Source organism: Mus pahari, chromosome 14 (genome assembly GCF_900095145.1).
Source record: "Mus pahari chromosome 14, PAHARI_EIJ_v1.1, whole genome shotgun sequence".
NCBI lineage: Eukaryota > Metazoa > Chordata > Mammalia > Rodentia > Muridae > Mus > Mus pahari.
The window spans coordinates 56022853-56047478 of record NC_034603.1 but is presented as its reverse complement, the minus strand read 5'-3'; the positions used below and the strand labels follow the sequence as shown (position 1 = coordinate 56047478).

At 49.1% G+C, this 24626-nt stretch overlaps 1 protein-coding gene across 5 annotated transcripts in view; it reads left to right on the top strand.

Moving 5' to 3' along the window:
- Positions 1-24626, top strand: part of Msi2 (musashi RNA binding protein 2) — a 407725-nt gene that overhangs the window by 350690 nt on the left and 32409 nt on the right. For all 5 annotated transcript variants that reach the window (XM_021211875.2, XM_021211874.2, XM_029545991.1 and 2 more), the window contains exons 9-10: positions 1598-1712; positions 10592-10666. In XM_021211875.2, coding sequence (XP_021067534.1) covers positions 1598-1712; positions 10592-10666 — 190 coding nt within the window. The remainder of the gene's footprint in view (positions 1-1597; positions 1713-10591; positions 10667-24626) is intronic.

The window sequence follows — 24626 nt, the reverse complement described above, 5'->3', positions numbered from 1 at the left end:
TGGCCTTATAATTACTAAAGGTTGTTTATATGTGGGGGGGGGGGGGGGTCAAGACAGGGTTTCTCTGTGCAGTCTTGGCTGTGCTGGAACTCACTCTGTAGACCAGGCTGGCCTTGAGTTTACAGAAATCCGCCTGCCTCTGCCTCCCAGGAGCCCGGATTAAAGGCCCAGCTGTTAACTACAGTATCTTTAATTGGAGTACCTAGGATGAGTGCATCTCCAAAACAGATCCGCTATATAGGTTTCCCTTTTAAGCGATGTGTACTGCACACAGTCTAGCTCACCCCAGCTGCCTCAGACACACCATAAGCAGCCACAGTCTCCTATGATACAACTACCCTCGGCAGCTGCTGCGCCAAGGGAAGCTCTTGCTCCCATACCATATGTCCCCAGACTGTTCTTAAATAAGATACCCAACTCTTCCTCCTCTGTCACCGTCAGGCTCCTGTGATGTTGCTGTTGGCTGCTCTAAGTGCCCTGCTCTTGCCCTGCTCAGCCCATCTTTATCGGCAATGGGCTTGATTTACAGCCAGCGACGCTTGTTAAATCCACCTGGCCACTAAAAGCAAGTTATGCTGAGTAAGCTCAGGCACTCCTGGCAAACCCCACGGGAGCTTCTGCAGGCCACGGCATGGATTGCTAGAGCTTCAGGGTTTTCTTGCTTGTCTTCATTTGTGTTGGAATGCATGTGCCACATGTGTGGAGGTCAGAGGTCAACTCTGAAGGGTCAGTTAGTTCTCTCCTCCCAACACGTGAGTCCCGGAGAATGACCTCAGGATATCACGGTAGATGGAAAGTGACCTTGCACTGAGCCGTCTCCCTGGCCCTAAGGTTTCTAGTTTGTGTAGGTTGGAGTGTTCAGTAAGTGACCTCTGTGTGCAGGAGTAGAATGGGAAGGGGGGGGGGTGTTGGAGGCAGAAGATGAATGGAAAGGTCAGCAGCCACTAAAAGGCACAAGTGCTCAATGCAAAACCAGCAGTCCATAGGAACAGAGCCCATATGAAAATCTCAGGACTCCCATGGGTAGTGTGGGTCCCAAGGGAATGGCGGCATCACTAACTACTTGGTAATTGTAACATGTGGCTGAAAGACCTTTGCCTGATGGGACTGGACTGTGGTATGATACTTCTGAACCTCTGATGTTCAGTGTTTATCTGGGAGATGGAGCCAGGACTGAGTACCCTCCCTGTAGTCCCTGGCAGGCAGGACCATCAAGGGATCTGTCTAAAAGGCCAAACAACCATGAAAGATGATTATAATTGCTGCTGCTGGTATCTGCAGGCTCGTCCATCAGCTGTCTCCGCCTCCTTAGCCCTCAGGCCTTCTGCAGCCACTGGGTTGCATGCAGCCCTGCATGTCGTCCTCACTGCCCTTCCAGAACCTAATTTCATCCTTGTAGGTTTTTCCAAAGCAGGATTTGCACAAGTGGTGTGGTTTCTTAAATATTTATTTTGCAGGCCATTTACTCAGCACAGCTATTTTTACAGTGAGTAAGGAGCAAGGCTAAAAATAACAGCTCGTAACCCGATCGCGTCTGCATCTGACATTTACGTGGAATTCATTTGCATCTCATTTGTTCTCCTTTTCTGTCTAACAGGTAGAATGTAAGAAAGCTCAGCCGAAAGAAGTCATGTTCCCACCTGGGACAAGAGGCCGGGCCCGGGGGCTGCCATACACCATGGATGCGTTCATGCTTGGCATGGGGATGCTGGGTGAGTCTGCATAGGGGCGGGGCTGGGACGAGCAGTGGGCGGGGTGAGGGGAGCGCAGTGGGCGGGGCTAGGCTGGGAGAGCACAGCAGGTTTGGGGTGAGGGCTGGGGCAGTCTGTACCTGTGTCCCACCTGAGTCATCTGGCCGTTGGGCAAACTGAATCCATCCGAACTTCAGTTTACCTGTCTAAGCTGCCGTTCTCTCATCTTCTAGGTCGATAGGTTTGCCTTTGAGGTGGTCTTGGCAATCTGTTGAGCTTATTGCATTATCTTGCCTAGAGCCTAGTTCATGATGTGCTTGAAACTCTCTGTCCATCCTCTTCCTCAAACACGACACAGGACCGCACACCTGTCTCTCTCTCAACCTTCTTGGCCCAGTGAGAGTTCCTGTGACCAAAGGATTCTTTGCTGCCTTAACGTGTGTGGACTCAGGCTACTTTTTTTCTAAAACTTAGGAGAGGAACTGAAGGGTGGCAAGGGTGGGCACTAATCCTGTCTATTTAAATGATTAACATTTTTCTCTTGGGATATCAAAATTTGCATTTAAATGGATGTTTTAAATAGCCTGTTTTACTCTTTATTTGCAAAAAAAAAAGAATGATGAAAGACAAAGTATGTTTGTTCTGACTAAAAATGATCTCTCCTGGCTTTTAGAGAAATTGAGTTGCATATTATGCCCCTTTCCTTAAAGGTATCTCTGTCCGCCCTGTGTAGATAATTGAAAATCTCACCGCTTAAATGGCATGAAGGATGGAGAAAGCGGAGGAGATGCGTAATGGTGTGGGTCGCTACAATAATTAGAAATTTCAAGGCGAGAGAACGGTATTTTAGTGCAAGTTATTGTGTGTCGGGAAAATACTAATTAAATGGGATAAATGGTCGTTAATGGTAAAATTCCATTCAGGCACATGAGCTGTCTAGTTTTAATGGGTTTTCATTTGGCTTGGCTAAGGGTCCCTCTTCTATATTGTTTGATAAGCTCTTTATGTGTTTTCAGATTTGCTGCTGTTTAAATCATTCCTGGCTTAGTTTTAAATGTATTAAACTTTTCATGCTCTTACAAAGAATTGTACCTACTTGTCTGAGAAAATAACTTGGGCAGGTAGAGCTATATGGAAGAACTTAAAAGACACAGCACGGTGCCACTGAGAATGTTTTTTAAATAGCCAATCTATTAATTCTCCTCAGATTAATTTTTTAGGCTTAACAGAGTTTATGAGAAAAAATCCTATTATTGTTCCTTAGAAACTGCCTATGTGATTCTAAAACTTACCTTAGAAATAGAAAGAGGAAAGAAAATAATTTTCTTTTAAAGAGAAATAAGAAAACACTACTTTGACTATATCCCAAAGCAGTGCAAAAAGCTACAGTAATTAAAACAATATGGTAGGGCTGGAGTGTGGCTCAGCTGATAGAGGGCTTGCCTAGTGTGCATGAAGTCCTGGGTTCAATTCCCCAGTACTGCATAAAACTGGGCATGTGGTGCACATGAGTGAAGTCAGCACTCGACATGCAGGAGGTGGAGGCAGGGGGATCAGAAGTTGGCTGCATATTGAGCTCAGAGACTGTGTTATGGTGGACAAGATTGTCCCCAGCTGGCTTGACAACACTAGTTTTCTTCTTAATAGCAAGACAGCCGTGTGTATTCTGTAGACACTGCTGTGACTATTGAGTTTGGATCTTTTCCCAGGCTGGCAATTTACAGTGCCACACTCCCCGGAGTAGCTGGGCAGGGGCAGCTCCAGAACGGTAGCTTGTTAGGGAACAGCCGTGTTCTCGTGTTCTCTGTCAGGAAGGGACACAGCCCAATCTTGCATGCAGTGTGCTGCTGTCACTAAACTGTGCAAGTCACAAGATTGGGTGCAGTAAATACAGTGGGTGCACTGTTGTCAATCTGTGATAAGTTTATTGGAGTGTAACTCCATCATCAACTGTAAGAACACACACTTGATAGAGGAAATTAAGAGTCTCAGTCAATCTGTGTGCATACATGTAAGAGGATATATGTGTGTACATGTGTGCGTGCATGAGTGCACTACATGCATGGGGGGGAGCATAGTTTCTCACTGGTCTTGGAGCTCATCAGTTCAGCTAAACTGGCTAGCCTGTAGCCCCAAGGAGCCTCCTCTCTGTTTCTGAGCATTGGACTTGCACAGGACACCCTAAGGAGTTGAACTCGAGTCTTCAAGCTTGTGCCGCAAGACCTTCCCCCACTTCATAACTATTACTTGTAAATGACTCCTACCCACGATGTTGATCTGTGGCAGAGTGCTTAGCTCTTGGTATATAGGCACCAGATTGCATTCCTGGTACCAATGGTGCATCGTGGTCCTTGGGCCACTAGCTCTTTAGGAGGGAACAGAAGGAAGACTTCATCCTCCCCGACCTCTTCCTTGCTCAGGTGCCTTTCGTCTGTTGTGGTAGTGTGGCCTTGGCTAGTCTACCCTTTGGGTAGGGTCACCATCTCCACAGTACATTGTTTGCACATCAGTCCTGGGACCCATGTTGTCCCCATCCCTGACAAATTTGGTGGATGAACTTAACTCCTACAGGAGAGAAAAAAAAAGTTATTTAATTCACTGAAGAGGTAGGCATAGTGACACACACCTGTAATCCTAGCACACAGGATGTAGAGGCAAAAAGATGCACAGTTCAAGGTCATCTGTGGCTGCAGGGCAAGTTTGAGGCAGTCTGGACTCTGTGAACACCTGTCTGATTAAAAAAATAAACTAAAAGGATCCCTGACATTAGCCAGATGCAGTGGCTCACAGCTGTATTCCTGGCAACAAGGAGGCTGCGGCAAAACCACAGATCATGAGCAGTCTGAGCTACACTGAGAGACCCTGTTGAAACAAATTAATGAGACCCTGTCGAATATTCATTACTGAAGGGAGTTTCTAAAAAAGAGTATTCAAAAGCAAAATGTAGGAGCCATTGAAATGTTAAAATTCACTCATCTACCATATGCCTACCAAGTGCTTACTCTGTGCCACAAATGTTCTAGACATTTAGGGGGCAGCAGAGAACCTGCCTACCAGGGAACTAATGTCCTAATCAGGAGCTGAGACAGCAGCCAGCATGCTGGTCTCATGACTTGGGGCTCCATGGAACTAATTTTTAAAATATCCTTCAGGATTTTCTCCATCCTTTGGGGAGGTCTCAGGAAAGGGGGGCTGACAAGTGTATGGGAGTGCGTCGTTCTTTCTTGATCTCACTTGATAGAACTGCCAGCATCCTTGGGAAAATGCAGCATGTTTTGACGTTAGCTTTCACAGCCTTTAACGGGATAGAAGATGCTGGGGATTCCTTTAAAGAGTGTAGAGGGCTGAAGTGGAGGAGGAGAATTACTTCAGGGCCCCACCTCTTGCTTCTGAGCCACAGAGAACCTGAAGCAACTGTGCCATCAAGTGGACTGCAAGCCCCAGGTCCTGTCCCACTGTCCACATTCTGTGGGAACACCCGTAGCCATCCAGCCCTGCAGAGTCGCCCCAGTTTTCCTTAGTGAAAGTGGACTTGGTGAAAGCAAACCTGTGGATATTGATGTATTTGATTCCTCTTGGTCTTCTCTGACTTCAGTCTCATAATCCTACTGCCTTTAATGCTCTTGGCCTGGTTGGGCACATGCTATTTATTAAACACATGGTAGAGAGAGCGTGCAGTGTTGAAGCCTTGCAGAAAGATTTTCCTTGGTGGCCTGGGGAGAAGAGAGAAGCTGCTGGCCAGCTAGCCACTAACCATAACTAGATAACTTTATCTTCACGTGTTGCAAGGGATCCTTATAAATCCCTGAAATCCCTGATGTGGTGCTCTCCAACATTAATGCCTTCTAGATTGAAGGCAATAAACAAACAAATAAATGTTGAAAAGGCCTGCGGACCTGTGATCTGCTGACACTCGCTCCAGAACACACAGCTTAGCTTCCTAGAGTTGTCTGTAGTCTCTACTGGCACTTAACCTTCCCTCCAGAAATACTGGTTTGAGTCCATTGTAAGGAAATCTTATCTGTGCACCTGTTTCTTGGTAGCCAGAAGCAGCTCAGAGTCCAGCTGTTTCTTGCCCCTTGGAGCCATGGATCTGCAGAGCCTTCTGAGATGGTGAGACTGTCCTTTGTCCGCTGGTCAGTGTCATGAGTGCCAGCTGAAGCTGAATGTGCACACCAGTCGTTGAGCATTTGTGATGTGGCTCTTGCCCCCTAAGACTGAAGTTCTCTTTTCAAATAGCTTTAATTAAGGTTAAATTAGTGTGGGTATGGAGGATCCCTAACAAAAATTAGAATTCTTGGGCTGTGTGTTTTTGTAGACTGGCTTTTTTTTTTTTTTTTCCCGAGACAGGGTTTCTCTATATAGCCCTGGCCGTCCTGGAACTCACTTGGTAGACCAGGCTGACCTCGAACTCAGAAATCCACCTGCCTCTGCCTCCTGAGTGCTGGGATTAAAGGTGTGCGCCACCACACCCGGCTTGTAGACTAGCTTTTGCATCCTTGCCCATGATGGGCTCTTGGAACTTGCTTGACCTCATGGAACTATCATGGTATCATACCCTAACCCTAACCCTAACATGGTACCACACATGTAACAGCATTCCCTGGACAAATGGCCCTTCTCTCTTATCTCCTTAAAGTCAAGGGTCTGGGAAGAGCCTTTTTTTTTTTTTTTTTTTTTTTAGGAAACTAGGTGGTTGAGTAAGAACCTGGATGAGCCGTGACCCATGTAGGATGCAAACCTTTCTCAGTTAAGAACAAAGATCTAAAGCTACAGTTCTGAGAAGCCCGTGAGCTTCCCCAGGAGAGGACCATAGAAAGAACTTTACAGCACACTCAAGTTCTATTGTCCTTTTCTGACTTGGGCAGCCACAATGGAAAAGCTGTGTGCGAGGAAGGTGTTCATCCAGGCAGAAGGCTTGATTTTTTTTTTTTTTCTTCCCTTTAGTGACAAGAGATAATTACTGTGGGATTGATCAGGCATCCAGAGTACTGGAGCAAATAAATTGTTCAGTGGCCAGTGTGGGAGGGGCCCAGCTGCTAATGGAAGTGGTGGCTGGGTCATCCTGCTGTAATGTGGCTTGATGGAGCGTTCGCGTAGGTCTACTGTAATGTGCTATTGATATGCAGCCAGCCAGTTTCCCCCGTGCGGCCTGGGCCCTGAGCCACTGGAGCAGAGCTGGGCTGCACAGCCGCAAATGAAGAGGAAAATTGAAGTAATGTTGTATTATAAATTTATAATTTCATCTTCCTGGCTGAGAGGCTGTTCAGCATTGGGGGTATGGAGATGAGATTCCCCCAGCGTGGCAGGTGTGGAATTCTCATCTTCATTCCTTGGGCGATGATGATACTGGCCTACAGTATTGGGGTGAAGCCCAAAGTTGGTGTGAACTTGACTTCCGTTTCTTCTTTGGTGTTGAAGATTTTAAGATCTTTGTGGGGGAAATGCATGCAATCAGGCCACAGGGATGGCTTGAGTACAGGGAGGGACTAGCCATTCCACCGTCCCTCACCTCCATCTAGGGAAAGTGATGCATGGCCCCTTGCTCTTGCTGTCAAATTAACACTTCAAATTTAGGACCTTGCTCTGAAGTTAGAGGCAAAGGAACCATTTTTCACCATGAAAGCACCTAGGCAGTAGTGATTTGACTGTTTACCTATAATCCATTTATCAATATTGTTGAAACAGTGCTATAAGAAGTCTAGCTTTGAAAGATCTGGTTTGATAGTGGATGATTAATTTAGAGGAAAAATTGAGCTGCCCTGCCAGGAAATAAATTCTAGAGAACACCCCATCGTGCGTGAGTTCAATGAAGGTCTCTGAGGTCTAACCACTGCTCTACTCTCCCTCTCCCCTCCCCCCTCCCAACTAGGAACTCATTAGGAGTTCAGTGGCCTCCTAGGCTCCTTCCCCCTCTGAGGACAGTGGCTATGAAGTTGCTAAGCCATTCTGTCTTGCCTGTAGCAACTGCCAGGGAGGCATTGGGAGGAGGATCTCACCAGGACAGAGCCAGTGGCAGGCCCAGATGAAGCAGAGATAGCGCAGTTGTACAGGAAATTCAGTGGGACCGCACATGTGGGAAGGCTCCACTGTAGCAAGAACCATAGCTGGTCACTGCTGACCATTTAGGTACATCAGTAACCCCCTGCCCCAAGACTGGTAAGGCTTTCTACTTGTGGTAAGACTCGGCCTCTAAGACAAAGGGGAGACCCCTGTCTCGGGTCAGAGTTGTGTGTCTTGCTCAGCTTTGAATCAACATTTTTTTCTCAGTCCCGAATGCTAGGAAATCCAAAATGAAGGCACTGGTAGAATGATCAATTGTAGGTGGTGTCATGACAGTACTCTGTCATCACATAGTGAGATAGTTAGTAGTCTCTCTGGAACCTTCCTTAAAAGAGCATTGTCTTAGTTTGGGGTCTATTGCTATAAAGAGACACCATGACCATGGCAAAACATGGTTAATCATTTAACAGGGGGCTGGCTTGCATTTCAGAGGTCTACTTCATGATCAGCAGGGCAGGAAGCATGGCTGTGTGCGGGCAGACATGATGCTGGAGAAGGAGCTTCATGTTTTACATGTAAATCCTCAGGCAGCAAGAAGAGAGTGACACTGGGCCTGGCTTGAGCTTCTGTAACCTCAGAGCCTACCCCCAGTGACATGTTTCCTCCAACATGACCACACTGACACCAACAAGGCCACACCTTCCAATAGTACCATACCCTGAGTCTCGGGGGGGGGGGGCATTTTCACTCAAACCACCACAAGCATTAATCCCATTTATGAGAATCGTGCTCTTGTGAGCTAATCACCTCACAAAAGCCCCATTGCTAATACAGTACATCTGGTTGATGGTTGGGATTTCAGTGTGAATTTAGGGAGACTCAAGCATCCAGGCCGTAGTCATCCCCAAGGGCATGGTCATGGGCCAGGACTAGATTCTAAGTCTCCAGACCCATGAGTGACCTGGCACCAGTGGTGATCCACTGTTCTCTGGCAGAAGCCATTGACCAACATCTACAGCCTTGAAACACCTACCTTTGGGCCTCTGAGGCACAAACACTGTCTGGCTGTCAATGGGAAGAGCTCCAAAGGACGGCCCGTGGGGGTGAGGAGAAGGGGAAATGTAGAGAGTGGGCCTCCGCCCCAGCACTGGCTTGGAGGGCCAGACTATGCTTGGTATGACTTGTGAGAATCCATGGCTGGTAGCTAATCAGCCACCAGAGCTCGTAATGTGGTAGAAGTGCAGAACCATGTGGAGAGTGGCTACCGCTCCCTGTCTTCTGGAAAGCCTGGGGCCTGTCCTACGTCCACGGCTGAAGTGGCTTTCCACCCGCTGTTTGGTGGAAACAGAAGAAATAGCTCTGACTTCTGGAGGTGGCAAAGGTGACTGTCAGGAGCAGTGGTGCCCAGAGTTGACAAGAAGGCTGAGGAATGGAACCTGGAAAGCAGACAGGAGCTTAGGGAGCTGAGCCATCAGAGCCTGAGCTCCCAGCCAAGGGGACAGCCAAGGAATGGCCTGGTCAGAGGGCCACTTGGCACCTCTGGATACTGGATTGTCCTGCTGATGCCAGAGTAAACGCAGAGCCACCTGCCCATCCTCTGCCCACTGGCTCTAGACTCAGGTCCCCGTGAAAGTTTGCATTGGCCTGCCTCCCAGGCAGGGACAGAGTTCATTCAAATGCTAGCTGGCCTGACACCCAGCAGACAGCCACCTCAGAGGCCAAAGCAGAGGGCTGGCCAGTATGCTGGTAGGAGATTGTGGTGACATCTGTGGAGTAGCTAGCTCATTGTACTGAGCTAGCTCACACTGGGTAGAAGGAGGCAGAGTAGGACTCTGGGGACAGGGACTGGTGAAATCTGTGGGTTATGATTGTACTGAGCTGGGCCGGGCGTGGTGGCACACGCCTTTAATCCCAGCACTCAGGAGGCAGAGGCAGGCAGATTTTTGAGTTTGAGGCCAGCCTGGTCTACAAAGTGAGTTCCAGGACAGCCAGGGCTATACAGAGAAACCTTGTCTCGAAAAAAAAAAAAAAAATGATTGTACTGAGCTAGCTCACACTCAGTGGAAGGAGGCAGAGTAGGTCTCTCTAGGGACAGGGACAGGAGGTAGTTGAGGAGCTGCTGTGACCAAGGATGTTCAAATATAAGAAGGTTATATTCACCTTTGCCATAGTCAGAATAAAGACCTAAGCATGAAGACTGAGGGGGACAGTGCTAAGGTGACCTCTTAAATGGGAGATTGCTTCATAGATTGGAACAGGCCCTACCCCTCCAAGACTCGCCAGAAGGCTCTCAGCACCCCTCAGTTCAGAGTCACCCTAGGTCACCACCCACCATAAATTGTCCATGAAAATTTAAAGACATATATCTGTACAGTGTCTGTGCTGGGACACAGCCCCTGGCTCCCCCAGCTGTGGCTTGCTAAGCCGAGAGGCGGCCCTCTGTGTGGCTCCTGGACAGTCAGTCCCCGAGTACCTCTGCCCTATGTGGTGCTCTGGCCCCTGTCCACTGCCTTGGAAGAAGGCAGTACAAGGACTTTAATCTCCTACTGTCAACATCTTTAAGGCAAAGTACATTCCGGGTAAGCTCTCCAAATGTCAGGGCCAAATGCAGGCACTGTGTTCTGTCTTCCACGTGGCATTTACTCGACCGGTTCACGAGCTTTGGTACCTGGGCTTTGGGCGGTCTGGCTGCCTAAATATGGGTTCAGTGTAAACATATTGATGGTCACACACCTAGCCACGTGAGAGAGGGGAGTCGACCTGGAGAGAAACCATCCCCAGAGACCCACAATTCCGTGAGACTAACCACAGCTGATGGTCATTGCTACCTTCCCTGGAATATCACTCCAGAGCTAAGGCCACTGTCTGACAGATCTTTCTTTCTCTCTGTGTTCAAGGCTACCCCAACTTTGTGGCAACCTATGGCAGAGGCTACCCCGGATTTGCTCCTAGCTATGGCTACCAGTTCCCAGGTGAGTGGCTTAGACCCTGGGGTTTGGCTGCATCTGAGGAGTGGGGAGGGGCAGACAGATGCTCCAAAAGAGAATGCAATTTGCTTACCTGTGTATGCCAAGTCCCCTCTGGTCCAGGTTAAAGGGTACAGTTGGGGCTTTTCAATGGACTAAAGTGTTTCCTTGATGCTGGTGGCAAAAAATAGAGGAGAGAAGAGATGGGAAACCCCCTCTACTCACCTCCTTTTCCCCAAGACTATTCTCAGTCTTCTTCTGGGGGACTGAACTCTGGGCCCAGGGCTCATTGTCACACCAGCATCCTTGCTACCTGCTGCTGTCCACATCTACCTGTTAATGCCTCCCAGCCTGCCTTCCCTTCTTCCTCTCTCTAACCTGGCCTGACTGCCCTGACATCGGGCTTTCCTGCCATATGCCGATGAGGTGCTGCAGGAGTCAGGCGTGTGCTTTGCACCCTGAATGAGCTGTGCAGATTCTCATTCTACTCCACACAGACAGCAGAGCATGGCACTGCCCACACATGCCCTGGTGCTTCAGCTGAAGGAGTAGGTGGGCGTGGTCTGGGGAAAAGAGGAAAGGTGCTGCAGGAAGGGATGCTGTAGGAGTGTTGTGAGGTAAACCTCCTCATAGTCAAGCAGTACAGATGAGACTATATTAGGGTGCCTACTGCATCACAGTCAGATAATCTGTCCAGATGTAAAGAAGTCTGTGCTCCATGGTTCTCTGCAGGGGTTAAGGGGATGGGAGGGCCATGCTCAATGACTGGACTTAGGGTTACTATTGGTGGTTATCACGTCTCTTCTTGGAGGCCTGAGAGAAGTGATGAGCAGAAGGCACAGAAAGCTGGCCTGAGGGAAGGCTTTCTAAGCCTGAGGAGCAGGAGGTTGGAGGAAAGATCAGCACCGGCCTCAGCTCAGGCTTTGAGATGGAAACAGCAGATATTTAGGGCTATGTCCTGTGATTCTGGCCAGCATTGGAAACATAGACGCTTATCCTATCTCTGGTACCAATTGGGACAAGTGGCTATGGCAAATTACCCACTTCTGTGCCTTGCTTCTCTTTTTTGTGATTGGATGTTAGGTAGAACCGTTGAAAGAATGTGAGGTCTGACTATGGGGTCAGAGGCAGAAGGAAGGTAGAGCTTCAGAAGTTCAAGGCAGAAGGCTGAGCACAGCAGCTTCCTTGGGGCCTAGGCAGGTTCCCCATCTGGGAGATGCTGTCAGCAAGGACCCTTATGGGCCCTCCTTACAGCCTCTCTGCAGCTTGTAATAACCTGGACTCTAGGACCAGAGTTCAGGCTAGAACTGTTCCTGGGTTTATCCCCATTACAGGCAGGTACAGATCTGAGGACACAGAAGGAAAAAAAAGAGTCCATGCAGTCTTGAGTCCCAGCTTCTACTACTTCACCGTTAGCCAGCATCTACCTGTCAACTAGGTAGTATTGATCGCTAAAATTTAGATATGTAGTAATTAAAATTCAGGAGAAAGGAAAAACAGTTCTTCATTCACACTGGCCACATTCCAGTGGCTCAGGAACCACATGAGGGGGCGGTGGCTGGTCTCAGAGTAGAATGTAGGGTTTTCCTATCCCACCCACTAAGGGTTCTGTTTCTCAGTGCTGTTCAAGAGATTAAAAGAACAGATGTGGTACTGTAGAGGAGTGTGAATGCAGAATTAGAGACATCATTTAGAGATAATGAAGTGGATCCTATGTTAAGACCCCTGTCTCAACTGAACCAGCTCAGGAAGCGTCTGCTAGTGTTCTGACTCCATGGCTCACCTCCTTGGGTCTACCCCAGACAGACAGATATGCCAAGGTGACCAAACTGGGACTGGGAAAACTCAGTGGTGTTCCCAGGTGCCTGGCCCCTTCTGGGAAGTCAAAGCTTTGATAAGGAATTAGGCATAGTGTCTATGCCTGGAGATGCTGTTCATCTTCATCATGGCACCAACTCAACTGTGGCCAGTCACTAGTGCTAAATGGGGTAGAAGTCAGCCTTGAAAACAGACAGACGATATTCCCTGGCCCATATGGTAAGCGGTCCATTCTCAGCCACCAAAGTGTCTGTCTCCCATCCATTGTGGTCACATTTTGAAGCCTTTTGGGTTCTTTTATCTCATGGTCAGAGACAACCAGAGTAAGGCACCTGCCTGCAGCTCAAGGAGGTGTGAGCCACCCAGCCTTCCTCCTAATATGTCAGGAGTCAGGCAGAAGTCAGAGCTCACCCCACTCCTGACCCTGCCAAGTCCCTGCTGGTTCTAGACACAAAGCCTAGGCTGACCCTCTGTCCCTTCAGTCCTAGGCTCAGGCTGTACTCAGTCCCTTTAGAATCAAACATGACATCATCACAGAGCTTCAGACTTGGGGGGCTTCTAGGGCAGGAAGCTTTAGAATGTTCTGACATCAGTCTCTTGTCTCCTGCTGTAAGGGATGTCGGAGGTGGGTGTGGCTAAGGAGGCAGTAGAGGTGCAGAGTGATCCTTTGAGATCAGAGCAGCGTAGAACCCTGCTTTCTCCTCAGTGAACAAGCTCCCATGCCCTGGGGCTGGATCCTGGAACTTTCTGACACTGCCACAGATCTCATCACTACCACGTTGTCCTGATGGTTTTTCTTTGCTGTCTTTTCAATGGCCTTACCCTGTGCTCACTTCCCATTTCTTGCTCCTCCGAGGTTATGTGTGGGCCCCATGCCCTTCCTAGTCCTTCTGAGTCCATCCTTCTAGAGGCACGCAGGGCTAGAGATGACAGTCCATCTAGGTTCTCAAACCGCACAGACCCTTCACTCACTAGCAGGAACCTGAGTCCTTCTCAACGCAAAGGAACCCGATGCCCTCCAAAGTGTTCTTTGCACCTGCCTTGACCTTTGCATCCATCCCAGTTGCTTAGGGTTCAAGTCTCACCCCACCTGTGTGGTATGTAGTCCCAATAGATCTCCCTGGACCACACAGCTGGGCTAAATAGGCTTAACACCTGGGACCGCCTTCAGGATTCTTTGAGAACAGACAAGGCGTGTTTTGTTTTTTGGTTTTTTTTTTTTTTTTTTTTTTTTAAAGAGGCTGGATGCCGTTTCTCAGTATTAGGGTCGGGTTCTTTTCTAGGAAGGCTGGGGTATGACCACTTTGCAAATGGCTCCTGCTTCTCATGGTCAAGGGTCTTCCCTGGCCCTGTGTTCTCATCAGTGTTGAGTCTAGAATGGCTGCCCTGTCATCGCTCTGCCCACTTCCTTGCCTGGGATCCTTCTGGGCCCCTCCCTTCTATTTACTGTCAGCAGTTTCTAGTCTTATTTCACTTTTCAAATTATTTGCTGATTTCGATGTTGGGGGATGCAATGGTTATCAGCGAGCTCCTAAGAGAGGCATCCCAAGTATGGGGTTTGCCGTCATTTCTACAGTACATACCCCTGCCAGAGCCACCCAATTGCTGGCAGGGCCCCCCTGAAATCTGTCCTATCTGGCTGATGGAACGAATGAAAATGATTTTTTTTTCTTTCTGTTTCAAATTCTGGAAGAGACCTCGTTGTTTTGCTTTGTTTTGCTTCAGAAAACGTTCATGCTCCCATTCCCTCCCACTTCACTTCCTGAGTGCACTGTGGCCAGTCCCACCCCCACACCATCGGTCAGCTCCCCCAGAATGTAGGTAACTGCTCACAAACTTCATAGGGCCTTCACAGAATCCAGGAAAATGCTGCTTCTTTAGAATAATGATCAGACAGGCTTATCGGGCGAGCTTGTAAGTGCTGGTGGCCCAGAGGGGTTGCAGCGATCTGATTTAGAGGGAGTGCCTGTGTCCCGTGATGTGTAGTGCCAGTGTGAACACTCACACCCTTCTACAAAACTGTGTGGAAAATGGAGTCTGAAGGAGCATCGGTGTAAACACTGTCTGGTTGCCATTGCCTTTGGGGCTGGTCTCCTGGTGGCTATTGCCACAATAAACTCATCTGTCTTTGAGAAAGAATAGCAGAGTCACATGCCTACCCTTCCGTGTGCTTCACTGATAGGCACTGACCTCCATTGGACCAACCTTCTCCAGTTTCACCTCCCTGCCTCATGTGCCTTACCCCTAGCCCATGGCACTGCCCGAGTGGGAAGGGACAGGACACCTGGGACCATCCAATTCAAGGCAACATTTCAGGGCTAGCTCTCTGAGAGCCACCCCTCCCCACAGAAGGATTGTGTCATGATGACCCTGTCCGCTTCCCTCTTTGAAATGTCCCTGCTCTCTGGAGTTAGTAACGATAGTTCAGTTGCACCCACAAAAGCTAGTGTTTTCAGACCGTGAGTGACCCATGCTCTCCTTGACTCACCCAACGTGAGTGGAGGATCTGTGTGTCTGAATGTCAGCATCTTTGGTATTCACAGAGCGGCCATGTGCGGTAGGAGATCTGTGCAGTTTGGCTCCCCTGGTTAAAGATAACTGATGCAACCCCCAGTTTCTTTTTCTTTCTTTCTTTCTTTCTTTCTTTCTTTCTTTCTTTCTTTCTTTCTTTCTTTCTTTCTTTCTTTCTTTCTTTTTTCTTCCTACATGCTTTCTCATGAGCGGTGCTGTAAATAGTTCATCTGTACTGCTCCCTAATGACATCTTACGTTTCCCCCTGTAAGCAACTGAGGTAGAAAAATAAATTGTTTACCACGGACATGCTGTGTGCTGCCGTCTCTTAACCTGAGAGTGTCCTGTTGTCGCTCCAGGGGAGGTGAATGCTCTAGATAGCCAGCACCTGGGACAGCCGCGTGCAGTTGCTTCCCCCTGGCTGCTGCCTGGCCCCAGCTCTCTCCCTCTGTCTCGGCACTCTGGCAGAGTGCCCTGTGCTTTCGATGGAGGTGATCTGTCCTTGAGCAAAGTCAGAGCAGCTGCCTGTGGCAGCTGTGGGATAGCGCCCTGCCCCTCCCTGTGCCATCACTCCCTCCTACATCTGCATAAGGTGTGGGTCTGTACAGATGTGCACACGCTTGGGCATCCATTTGCTTTCCAAACCCCCAGAGCAGTGTAGGTTAAAGGGCAATAGACAAGTTTGCTGGATGGTGACGTGAAGGGTGGGTCTCTTATTCTAGGGCCACTTCTTAGCCAGGTGACCTTGTGCTCTTAAAAAAAAAAAAAAAAACGAAAGTGACTTTTTAATTGAGTTATACTTGAGGGACGGTACATGCATGTGTGTCTGTGAATATGCTGTGTAAGTCAGTAACCTCCATAGAATGAAATTACGAGTTTCCGAGTGGCTAACGAAGTAAGCGTTCTAGAGTGATCTTCCCATCTTTAGTTCTCCTGGTGGTGCTGCCTGATTCTGCTCCTCAGTGATAGGAGTGGCATCAGATTCCCCCAGGGAAGCAGGGAGTCCCCCGGGGCAGGCCTCGGGGCGTTGAGTGAGGAACTGCCAGGGGAGTGTGAATCAGGTTTCAGAGTGGGTCTAGGCCCCAAAGCAGAGAATAGTTGGAAGAGGGTTTACAGTGGAGGATGATAGAGGTGGCCTTCCAGAGCAGGTTAGGGTGTGCAGAGCTAAAGGGCAGTACAGAAGTGTCAAGGGTGAGGCCAGAAGGCTGCCCCCTCCTGTCTGCACCCCATCGCCTCAGTTTTACCTTCTCAGCTACATTCCTCTCCCTTGCCGCAGGCTGGCTGGTGGCTCTTTGGGATCGTCCAACGCTACTAAGGACAGTAAAGGTTAATATAGCACCTACTGCCAAAAGTCTCATTGACTGCCTTAGCTGCAGTGTTCCAGGCTACATGAGAGCCAACCCAGCGTCCTGTAATCCACCCTTTATGCCTCCCTCCCGAGCTACTGTGTGTATGAGGAAGAAGGGCTGTGTAGGTCCCAGACTGGGGAGACCCTTCTCCGGCAGCTGGGGCTAGAAGTTGCCAGTGTGTTCCCTGTCTCTTTAGCAATGGAGAGAGGTCAGGTCTCTGATGCCACTGTGACAGGTGGAGATTGGCTTTCTGGGGTGCCAGTCTTGGAACACCTGGGGCTTAATTACCCTCGGAATGGCTCATCAGGACTCACAACCACTAAACCCCTCCCTCCTCACCAGTTCTTCGTTCCTAGTTACTGTACAGCGCCAGTCCCTGGTGCTGGCTGAATAGTGCTCATTAGGAGGTGGTCTGAGGTGAGGCAGCCTAGCTCAGAGAGGCCCTGTTCCGTCTGAAGAGGACCTCAAATAACCTTTCGTCAGCAGAGTTGCTGCTAGGTAACCTTAGTTGAAGATATTGAGGCTTTGAACAAAGACGGTTTAGTGGCCAATCACAGCCTACAGAGGCAGAATAAGCATCTTGAGTATCCAGGAGATAATACCCCTCAAATGGGCAGGCTGGGGGTGAAGAACCCTGGCTATGGGCACAGGGCCGTGACTTACACCAGCTGCCAGTTCTGCCCAGAGAACAGTACTTTTGCAAAGTTTCCAGAAAAGCAGATAATACGCTCTCCAAATAACCTCTTCTATCTAGAGTGGTACTGAGCCGCTTCAAGGCCCTGTGGCCTTCTGTGCCCTTTCTCGGGTCCACCAGAGTGACAGAGACTCTCAAGGTTGTCCCTGGTCAGAAAAGGAAGCCCTGAGCTCGCACTCAGGACTGAATCCCGCGCGCGTCTCCTGTGTTCTATACTCTCTGGACAAGTGTTCCGAGCCTTGGGCCAAGAGAGGCCATTCCAGCGCTGTCCTGGTGGAATCTCAGAACCCACAAATCAGAAAGCCCAGCCCTTCAGTGTCAACCTAATCTCCTGTCACCTTCATCCTACTTCTGTCTGTAAGGGCTCTTCCTCACCCTCACCTTATCCCATCCCAGACATATTCACACAGGGGACCTTTGTGGTACCCCGTGTGGTGACCTGTCTGGCTCTCCCTGGTTCCTTGCTCAGTGAGTAGAGGTGAGCCTCTCACCAGATAGGAAGCAGATCCTGAAATGTCAGGGTGGGAGGTTGGCCTCCCAGGTTGTTTGATGGAGCTGAGGTTTCCCTCACCTGGGTGGGGCCAAGGCTATAAACAGGGTGTGGCCTTATAAGGAATTGCCTTGCTCATCAACTCTGTAACGTGTCTCTGCCCTCCCCATTCCTCTCTAGAGATTACCTCTTCATAGAGGCGCTTTTAAATGACAAGCCGGCTCCCAGAGGCCAGCCTGCCGGCCACCTGGCCCTGTGTGTACTTGGGATTTATCCTCTCATTTGAATATTAAAGGCAAGCTTAGTCAGGAAGCAGATCTGCTGCTTTGAAAGTCAGCAGCACACCCCCAAATCCAGCCAGGACTGGAGGGAGGTTTGTGGGGACTTGCGGGTGTGCAGTATCACCGAGCGATCCTCGCTGGCATGGAAAATCAAGAGTTGACTCTATTCCCAGATGAAAGCAGAGCACACTGCCTAATAGGTACTTAATAAACATTTGCAGAAATGAATTGGAGCAATCGGAATTGACAGGAATTGCGGGTTTCACTCGCGATCAGCTTTCTGTGCCTCTTGAAGCTGCTCTGCATAAATGAGAGGATGCAACTAAGTGAGCGCTTGCTCAGCTCCCCACGGTCATACCAGACGTACACATGACACGTGCGCGCGCGTGCACAGGCACACACCCCTTACCACACGCTGGCTTTGCAGAAAGCTGGGAGATGGGGTCCTTGCCTTGGCTTGCCTAGACACTGGGCCTCAGTGTCCCTTACCTATCAAACACCTACTAAATAGAGACAGTGGTCTTCCTGCCTCACAGGTTGCTGAGGGGTCTGTGGGAGCAAGCAGGGTAAACAGTGAAAGAGGCTACAGGTGTGTGCCTTACTCCCTGTGAGCTGAGACATGGTACCCACCACCTCCATCTCTTCCCCCTGCTGCCCTCAGTTCTCCTATACCTTCTCAGGTACCTGCACCACCAGCCTTAAAGTCCCCTCTGAATCTCACCATCGAGAACCTTGTCACCTTTCCTAGGCCTTCGGTTTTTACTTTTATCAGTAAAACCAAGAGAAAGCCTGCAGTGTAGAAAACATAATTGAACAAGAATTACTCAAAGTATGAAAGGGGGTTAGACTGTCACATGGGGCCTGCGGACCCGGTATTTCATGACTTCCGGGATCAGCCAAGGATGTGCAAAGAGACCAAGACGTACCCACTACTCCTTCCTCCCAAGCAACAAAGAAACTTCTTTCACTGAGTCTAGCTTAGTCTGGATCCATTGCCAAGAGAGACCCTTGACTCTCGTCTCTCTGGTTGCTGAAAGACAGCATGGTATAACCATCGGCTCCTGCCCCAGAGAGTCTCAGAACACAGACACTGGGCAGTGAGCTCAGAGCCTACAGCCGCATCCTGTGTGTGACCAGCTAGAGCATTCCCAATAGTGGCAGACACGGGAGCAGTGAACATAGTGGGAGCCATCGATGGTACCTGGAGAGCTGTTGTGAAGGGCAGTCCTTGCCTATTCCTGCTACAGTAACAACACCATAGCCTGGAGCTAACTGGAAGCAGAAATATATTCCCTAAGGAGTAGATGCTGGCAAGTCTGAGGTCAAGGCAGCTGTAGATTCACCGTGACGGTGAGGACTCCTTCCTGGTCCACAGATACCTGTTTTCCTGGTGTATCTTCTGGGGCATGGGACTATCGAATTCTTTGGAAGCTAACATATTTATTTATTATGTATGTGTATGTCTGTACATGATGTGGGTGGAGCATACCTGCCACAGAGTGCGTAGAGATCAGTGGACAGCTTTATGTTGTAGGTGTTCTCCTCCCACCATAGATGAGCACTAGGGGTTGAACTCAGATTTCTAGGCCTGCCTAGCCTGCCTATTTATTTATTTTATAAATGGCCTGCTATTTATTTATTTTATGTATATGGGTACACTGTAGCTGAACAGATGGTTGTGAGCTTTCATGTGGTTGTTGAGAATTGAAGTTTTAGGACCTCTGCTCGCTCTGGTCAGCCCCGCTTGCTCGCTAAGTCCCCACTTGCTCCAACCCAAAGATTTATTTATTATTATACATAAGCACACTGTAGCTGTCGTCAGACATACAGAAGAAGGTGTCAGATCTCATTACAGGTGGTTATGAGCCACATGTGGTTGCTGGGATTTGAACTTGGGACCTTCAGGAAAGCAGTCAATGCTCTTACCCACTGAGCCATCTCTCCAGCCCTGGATTCTCCTTTATAAAGGCACTAATCTCACCAAGGGGGCTCCATCCTTATGCCTACTCACTTCCCAATGGCCCTACCCCCCCTAATACCTTGCAGATGAGAATTTCAGCATGCATATTTAGGGATGATAGACGTATTCAGACCATGGCATGTAATAACCAACTGAAGCCTTGAAACACAAAAAGAGGTTCACCAAGTAGGGCTTGGAAATAGCTCAGCAGTTAAGAACACTGGCTGCTCTTGCAAAGGACCTGAGTTCTGTTCCCAGCACCCACATGGTGGCTCACAGCTGCCTGTAACTCCAGCACCATGGCATCTGATGCCTTCTTGTGGCCTTCATGGGTACCTGGCACTTAATGTGGCATGCATACACATACACATAAATAAAAAGTAAAAGAAGACAGACACGTTTCCCCAGTTGATATTAAAAAGGTATTCCAGATCTAGGGAGCAGTGATAAAGTCAAAAAAGCCCAGGACTCTGTTCCTTCCTTCCCATTCCTGCCTCCATTGGTTTTTGTGGTCACCATCTGAGTAGATGCTGGGGAAGACAACAGACTCTGCCAGTTTGACGTCAGTGCAGATACTTTGGGATGGATACTGGTCCCACTTTGCCATAGAGAACTTCCAAAGCCTCTTCCAGGTGCATTCACTCCTAAGGAAGAGGCAGCCCGGCCTGTCACTTTATCTCTTAGTGATAGCTGTTCTCCAGGTATCCTCATCCTGACCTCCACCCCATAGTCTTGTTTTTGAACGTCCTTGCTTTCAGGCAAGGCTAGAAGCCAGAAGAAGCGCCAATCCCTCTCCTTACCTTATCCATGCCGCACATTATTTTGCAGTCTGCACAGAGCTAAAGACAGCTATCTTGTCAACAAGCCCTGAGCTCAGCGCTGGAGACACAGTGATAAGTGAGAGACCAGTCCTCACTGGCTGGATACAGAGGCACAGACAAGATTCCACTTGGTGGAAGGACCCAGAAAGGATCCTGGGCCCTGCCATGCTGTGTGTCTCTCCACCCACCCCACCCCGCCAGGAACCTGAAAATCGTTGGCAAGAGATATTGGGAGGTGGCATCTCAGGGCAGATGATAATGGGCAGAGGTTGAGTTGATCCTGGTGATTCCATTCAGCCCTAAGCCTCGGGGTCCATGTTTACACCTCTGATGAACTCACCCTGGCCAGGCCCTCCCTGAACCTTCCAAGTGTCCTTTTGTTCCCCTGTCACATGACCCTACTACAGTTCAAGCTTACACTTGAGAGAGAACAGCTCTTCGCTCCCCCAGTAAATTATGCATGTTATCCATGAAAGCCCTTTGAATGCCAAATCACGTAAATTAATAGGATTTTAGAATGGGAAGCACCAAAGGGATTTCGCAGCTCTGTTGCTGTTACCTTGGGCAATAATAATAAAAAATAGGAATAGAAGTTTGCAGTCCACTTGTGGCAAGCACTTCACGCTGTCATCTCAATGACTCTTCACGGCAGCTCCACAGAATAGGCACTAGTAGCTGCGCCCTCACAGAGGAGGAAGATGAGGTAGGGAGGGGCGTTAACTGAGAACATGAGGGTTGTGTGTGTGTTTGTATATGTATGCATGCATGTGTGTGTGTTTGTGTATGTGTGTGTGCATGTGTATGTGTGTGTGCGTGTGTGCTTGTGTGTATGTGTGTGTACATGTGTGTGAGAGTGAGTGCGTGCATGTGTGTGCACGCGCGCGTGTGTGTGTGTGTGTGTGTGTGTGTGTTTACTGTGGGTGGCATTCCAGAAGCACTGTCCCCCTGGTTTATTGAAGCAGGGTCTCTCATTGTCCTGGAGCTTGCCAAATAAGCTAGGCTAGTTGTTCAGCAAGCCCCAGGACCCACCTGACTCCACCTTCCCAGTTCTGGGATCACAAGGATGTGCCATCGTGACTGGCTGACTATTTATTTATTTAATGTGGGTTCTAGGAATCAAACTCAGGTCTTTGTACTGGCAGTGCAAGCATTATACCAACTGAGCTGTCTCCTTCCTTCACCTAGCCTCGTGCCCATTTGCTTCCCCTCTCTCAGCTGCAGCACCTTCATCTATTAAAGAAACAGACATGGCTTTCTTGTGCAGTGGGAGAAAGACTCAAGGGAATTCTTTGGCCTAGAGAAAGTAGACACTACTGCTGTCGTTAGCATGACTTACTGCCACAGCCGGGTCTTTCCTAGCCAAGGAATAGGAAGGCAGAGAAAGCACTCTTCCCCCTTCCAGCCTGTGAACTGGGTGCCCTCTGCTCGCCGTTAGGATTTTAAATTGTGTTTCTGTGCTAGTTGGTAAGTTGCTACCCTGAACTCTTGAAGAGACTCCCAGGACCTCTGGACCCTCCCCTGAGCAGGGTTGGTACCCAAAGCATGCTGTCTAGAGAATCGAGGATGGAGAATCTTCACGCTGTAGGGGAATGGGGCTGGAGCTCCAGATATCCACTTACGGAGCTAGTGATAGGGCCAAGGTCAGAGCTGGAGCTTCCAGAGATCAGAAAGTTCTGGGTGTCCAGCACTTGCTATCCTGGGCTGCAGAGGTGACTCAGTAGGGCTCAATGGCAGCCTTGCGGAGATGGGTCTGTTTAACCCTATAGGAGGAAACTAAGACCAAGCATATCAAATAAAAGTGGTTCAGGTTGGGAAAAAAACATGATCTCGGCTTTCTCTGTCTGTTCTGTGTTTGAGAATCTGGGTGACCAGAATTAAAAAGTCAGAAGTTTGTTCAACTCAGCTAGGTGGAAGAGGGGAGATGTTTGGGGCTAGGTCAAGGTTCACTGCCATGATGGAATGGCCACCCCCTCTCCTTCTGTTCCTGAGATTGAGTTGTCTGATTGGCACCTCCATTTCCAAGCAGCTATCTCCGTGAGCTCAGTGGTGATCCTAAAGCAGACAGAAGCCGGAAGGTTCTGGGGCACAAGGGACCCCCCACAGTGTCCTGAGGCTCATCTTATCATTTGCCATTTGTCTTTGTCCCAGAGAGTCAGTTTGTTTGTAGCCTAGTTATAAAGTGCCATCTGGGGAATGGAACCCTAATTTTTCCGTCAGGAACTACACAGGGCAAGTGATTCCAGTGCTTGGGACAATGCCTGGTACATAACAGACATTCTGTAACAGACATTTAGCAGGAGGCCAGGGGTTGGGAACGTGTCTTAGAGGATTCCTCTGCCAACAGCCTCCTGAATGTGACTGCTAGCCCTCTGCCCTGAGGACCCGAAGAACCTGAGGTAAAGGAGAAGGATGCTAGGCTAAAGTCACCATGTAGAGAGTCCCACTCTAGGGCAGGCTAGACCTGGTGACAAACCTCTATAGTCGCAGCTACTTGAGAGGCATAGGAAAGAATCACACGTTCAAGGCTAACCTGAGTAAACTAATTGAGACCCTGCCTCAAAATAAGGGCTAGAGATGTGCCTCAGTGGTTTGTGCAGGTAATACAAAGTCCCGGGTTCAATGTTCTAAAAACGAAGGAAAATATTGCCCAAACCTCCTGATACTTCACAGATGCATTGTGATATACTTCCTTTATTCCCACCCAAACATCTAAAGAGTAAATGAATATTAAAACAGCAATTATGTTAAAGCTTTGCCAAGGTGGTACAGACACATGTTCTGTGCCTGCCTTCCATGTTTCTGGTGCTAACACCCTAAAGAGAGCAAGCCCAAACTGTCCACTCCTCACTGTTGGCCACAGGCTGCCTCAGTTTCCCAGTCTGGCCTCTCTGCTTCCTCCCCAGGGACAGCTATCAGGTTCCCAATTATGTATTTTCTCTGCTGTAGCCAAGAGCCGGTGGCGAGGCATTCTCAGCCCATGTTCTCTTCAGCACCCCCTTGCCGCAAGCAGCAGCCATTCCGGGCCCCCCTCACCTGTCTAGGGCATCTGCACAGCTGTTGGTACCTTCTGGAAAAGCTGGTCTCGCTCCTCAAACAGTGTGTCTTGAGTCAGGTTCCTGATTTGAATGCCAGGAGCTCAGGGCTTATTCTGTTCCTTTTGAAATGAACGCGCATCAGCTTCCGTCAAAGCAGACCATTTCCGTTTGATCCTGGAAATGTGCCCCTTTGTTGATTAGTGTCGCCTTCTCTTTGGAGCCTCTGTTCTGATGTGAACCCCCGGTTCCTCTAGCTCCAGTCATGCGCCACCCAGCTTTCTTCCCAGCCTCACCCAGAAGTCAGAGCTATGAATTTTTCTGTAAAGTGCTGAGCCCTGCCACCCCAGGCAGGCCTAAGCAGCCTGGGCCAGCCAGAGTGACAGATGGCAGTGTTTCCAAACTCGTGTACGACATGTTTCCTACATTCTGGGTAGTAGTTTCTTCTTTTGGTAGCTTATTTTCCAGTATTTGGATTCAGGGAAGCAACATTAGATTAGCCAAGACAGTTTGAACCAGCGATAGGAAAAGGCTTATATGGAGAGGCTGGGCGTGCTGGGCGAGGGGGCAGAAGAGGACTTGATCAGGCAACCTTAGAAGAAAGAGTCCCCCAAATCATATCTCCTGCAGCTATGCAAGGCTTCAGAATCCTCTTCATCTTTGGGGGATCCATAGCGCATCCCAGGTCACAGAAATAAAGATGGAACCAACTGGAACTACATCAGTGCTGGGGTGGGGGTGTCACTCATGAAGCGCGCGCACACACACGCGCACACACACACACACACACACACACACACTGCCCACAAGCCAACATCTCTTCCAAACATAGGGAAAGGAGACAGAGAAGACCTTTGGCCTCCCAAGCAGACAGGAAGCAGCATCTTTTCCAGTGTTTACAAAGAACAAAGACCGCCCCCCCCCCCCAGCTTCTTCTAGCTCATGGCTTGTCTGTCTGCATTACGTATTAGAAACTACCAGAAGGTTTGATTCTGTTGATGAAGGTGTGG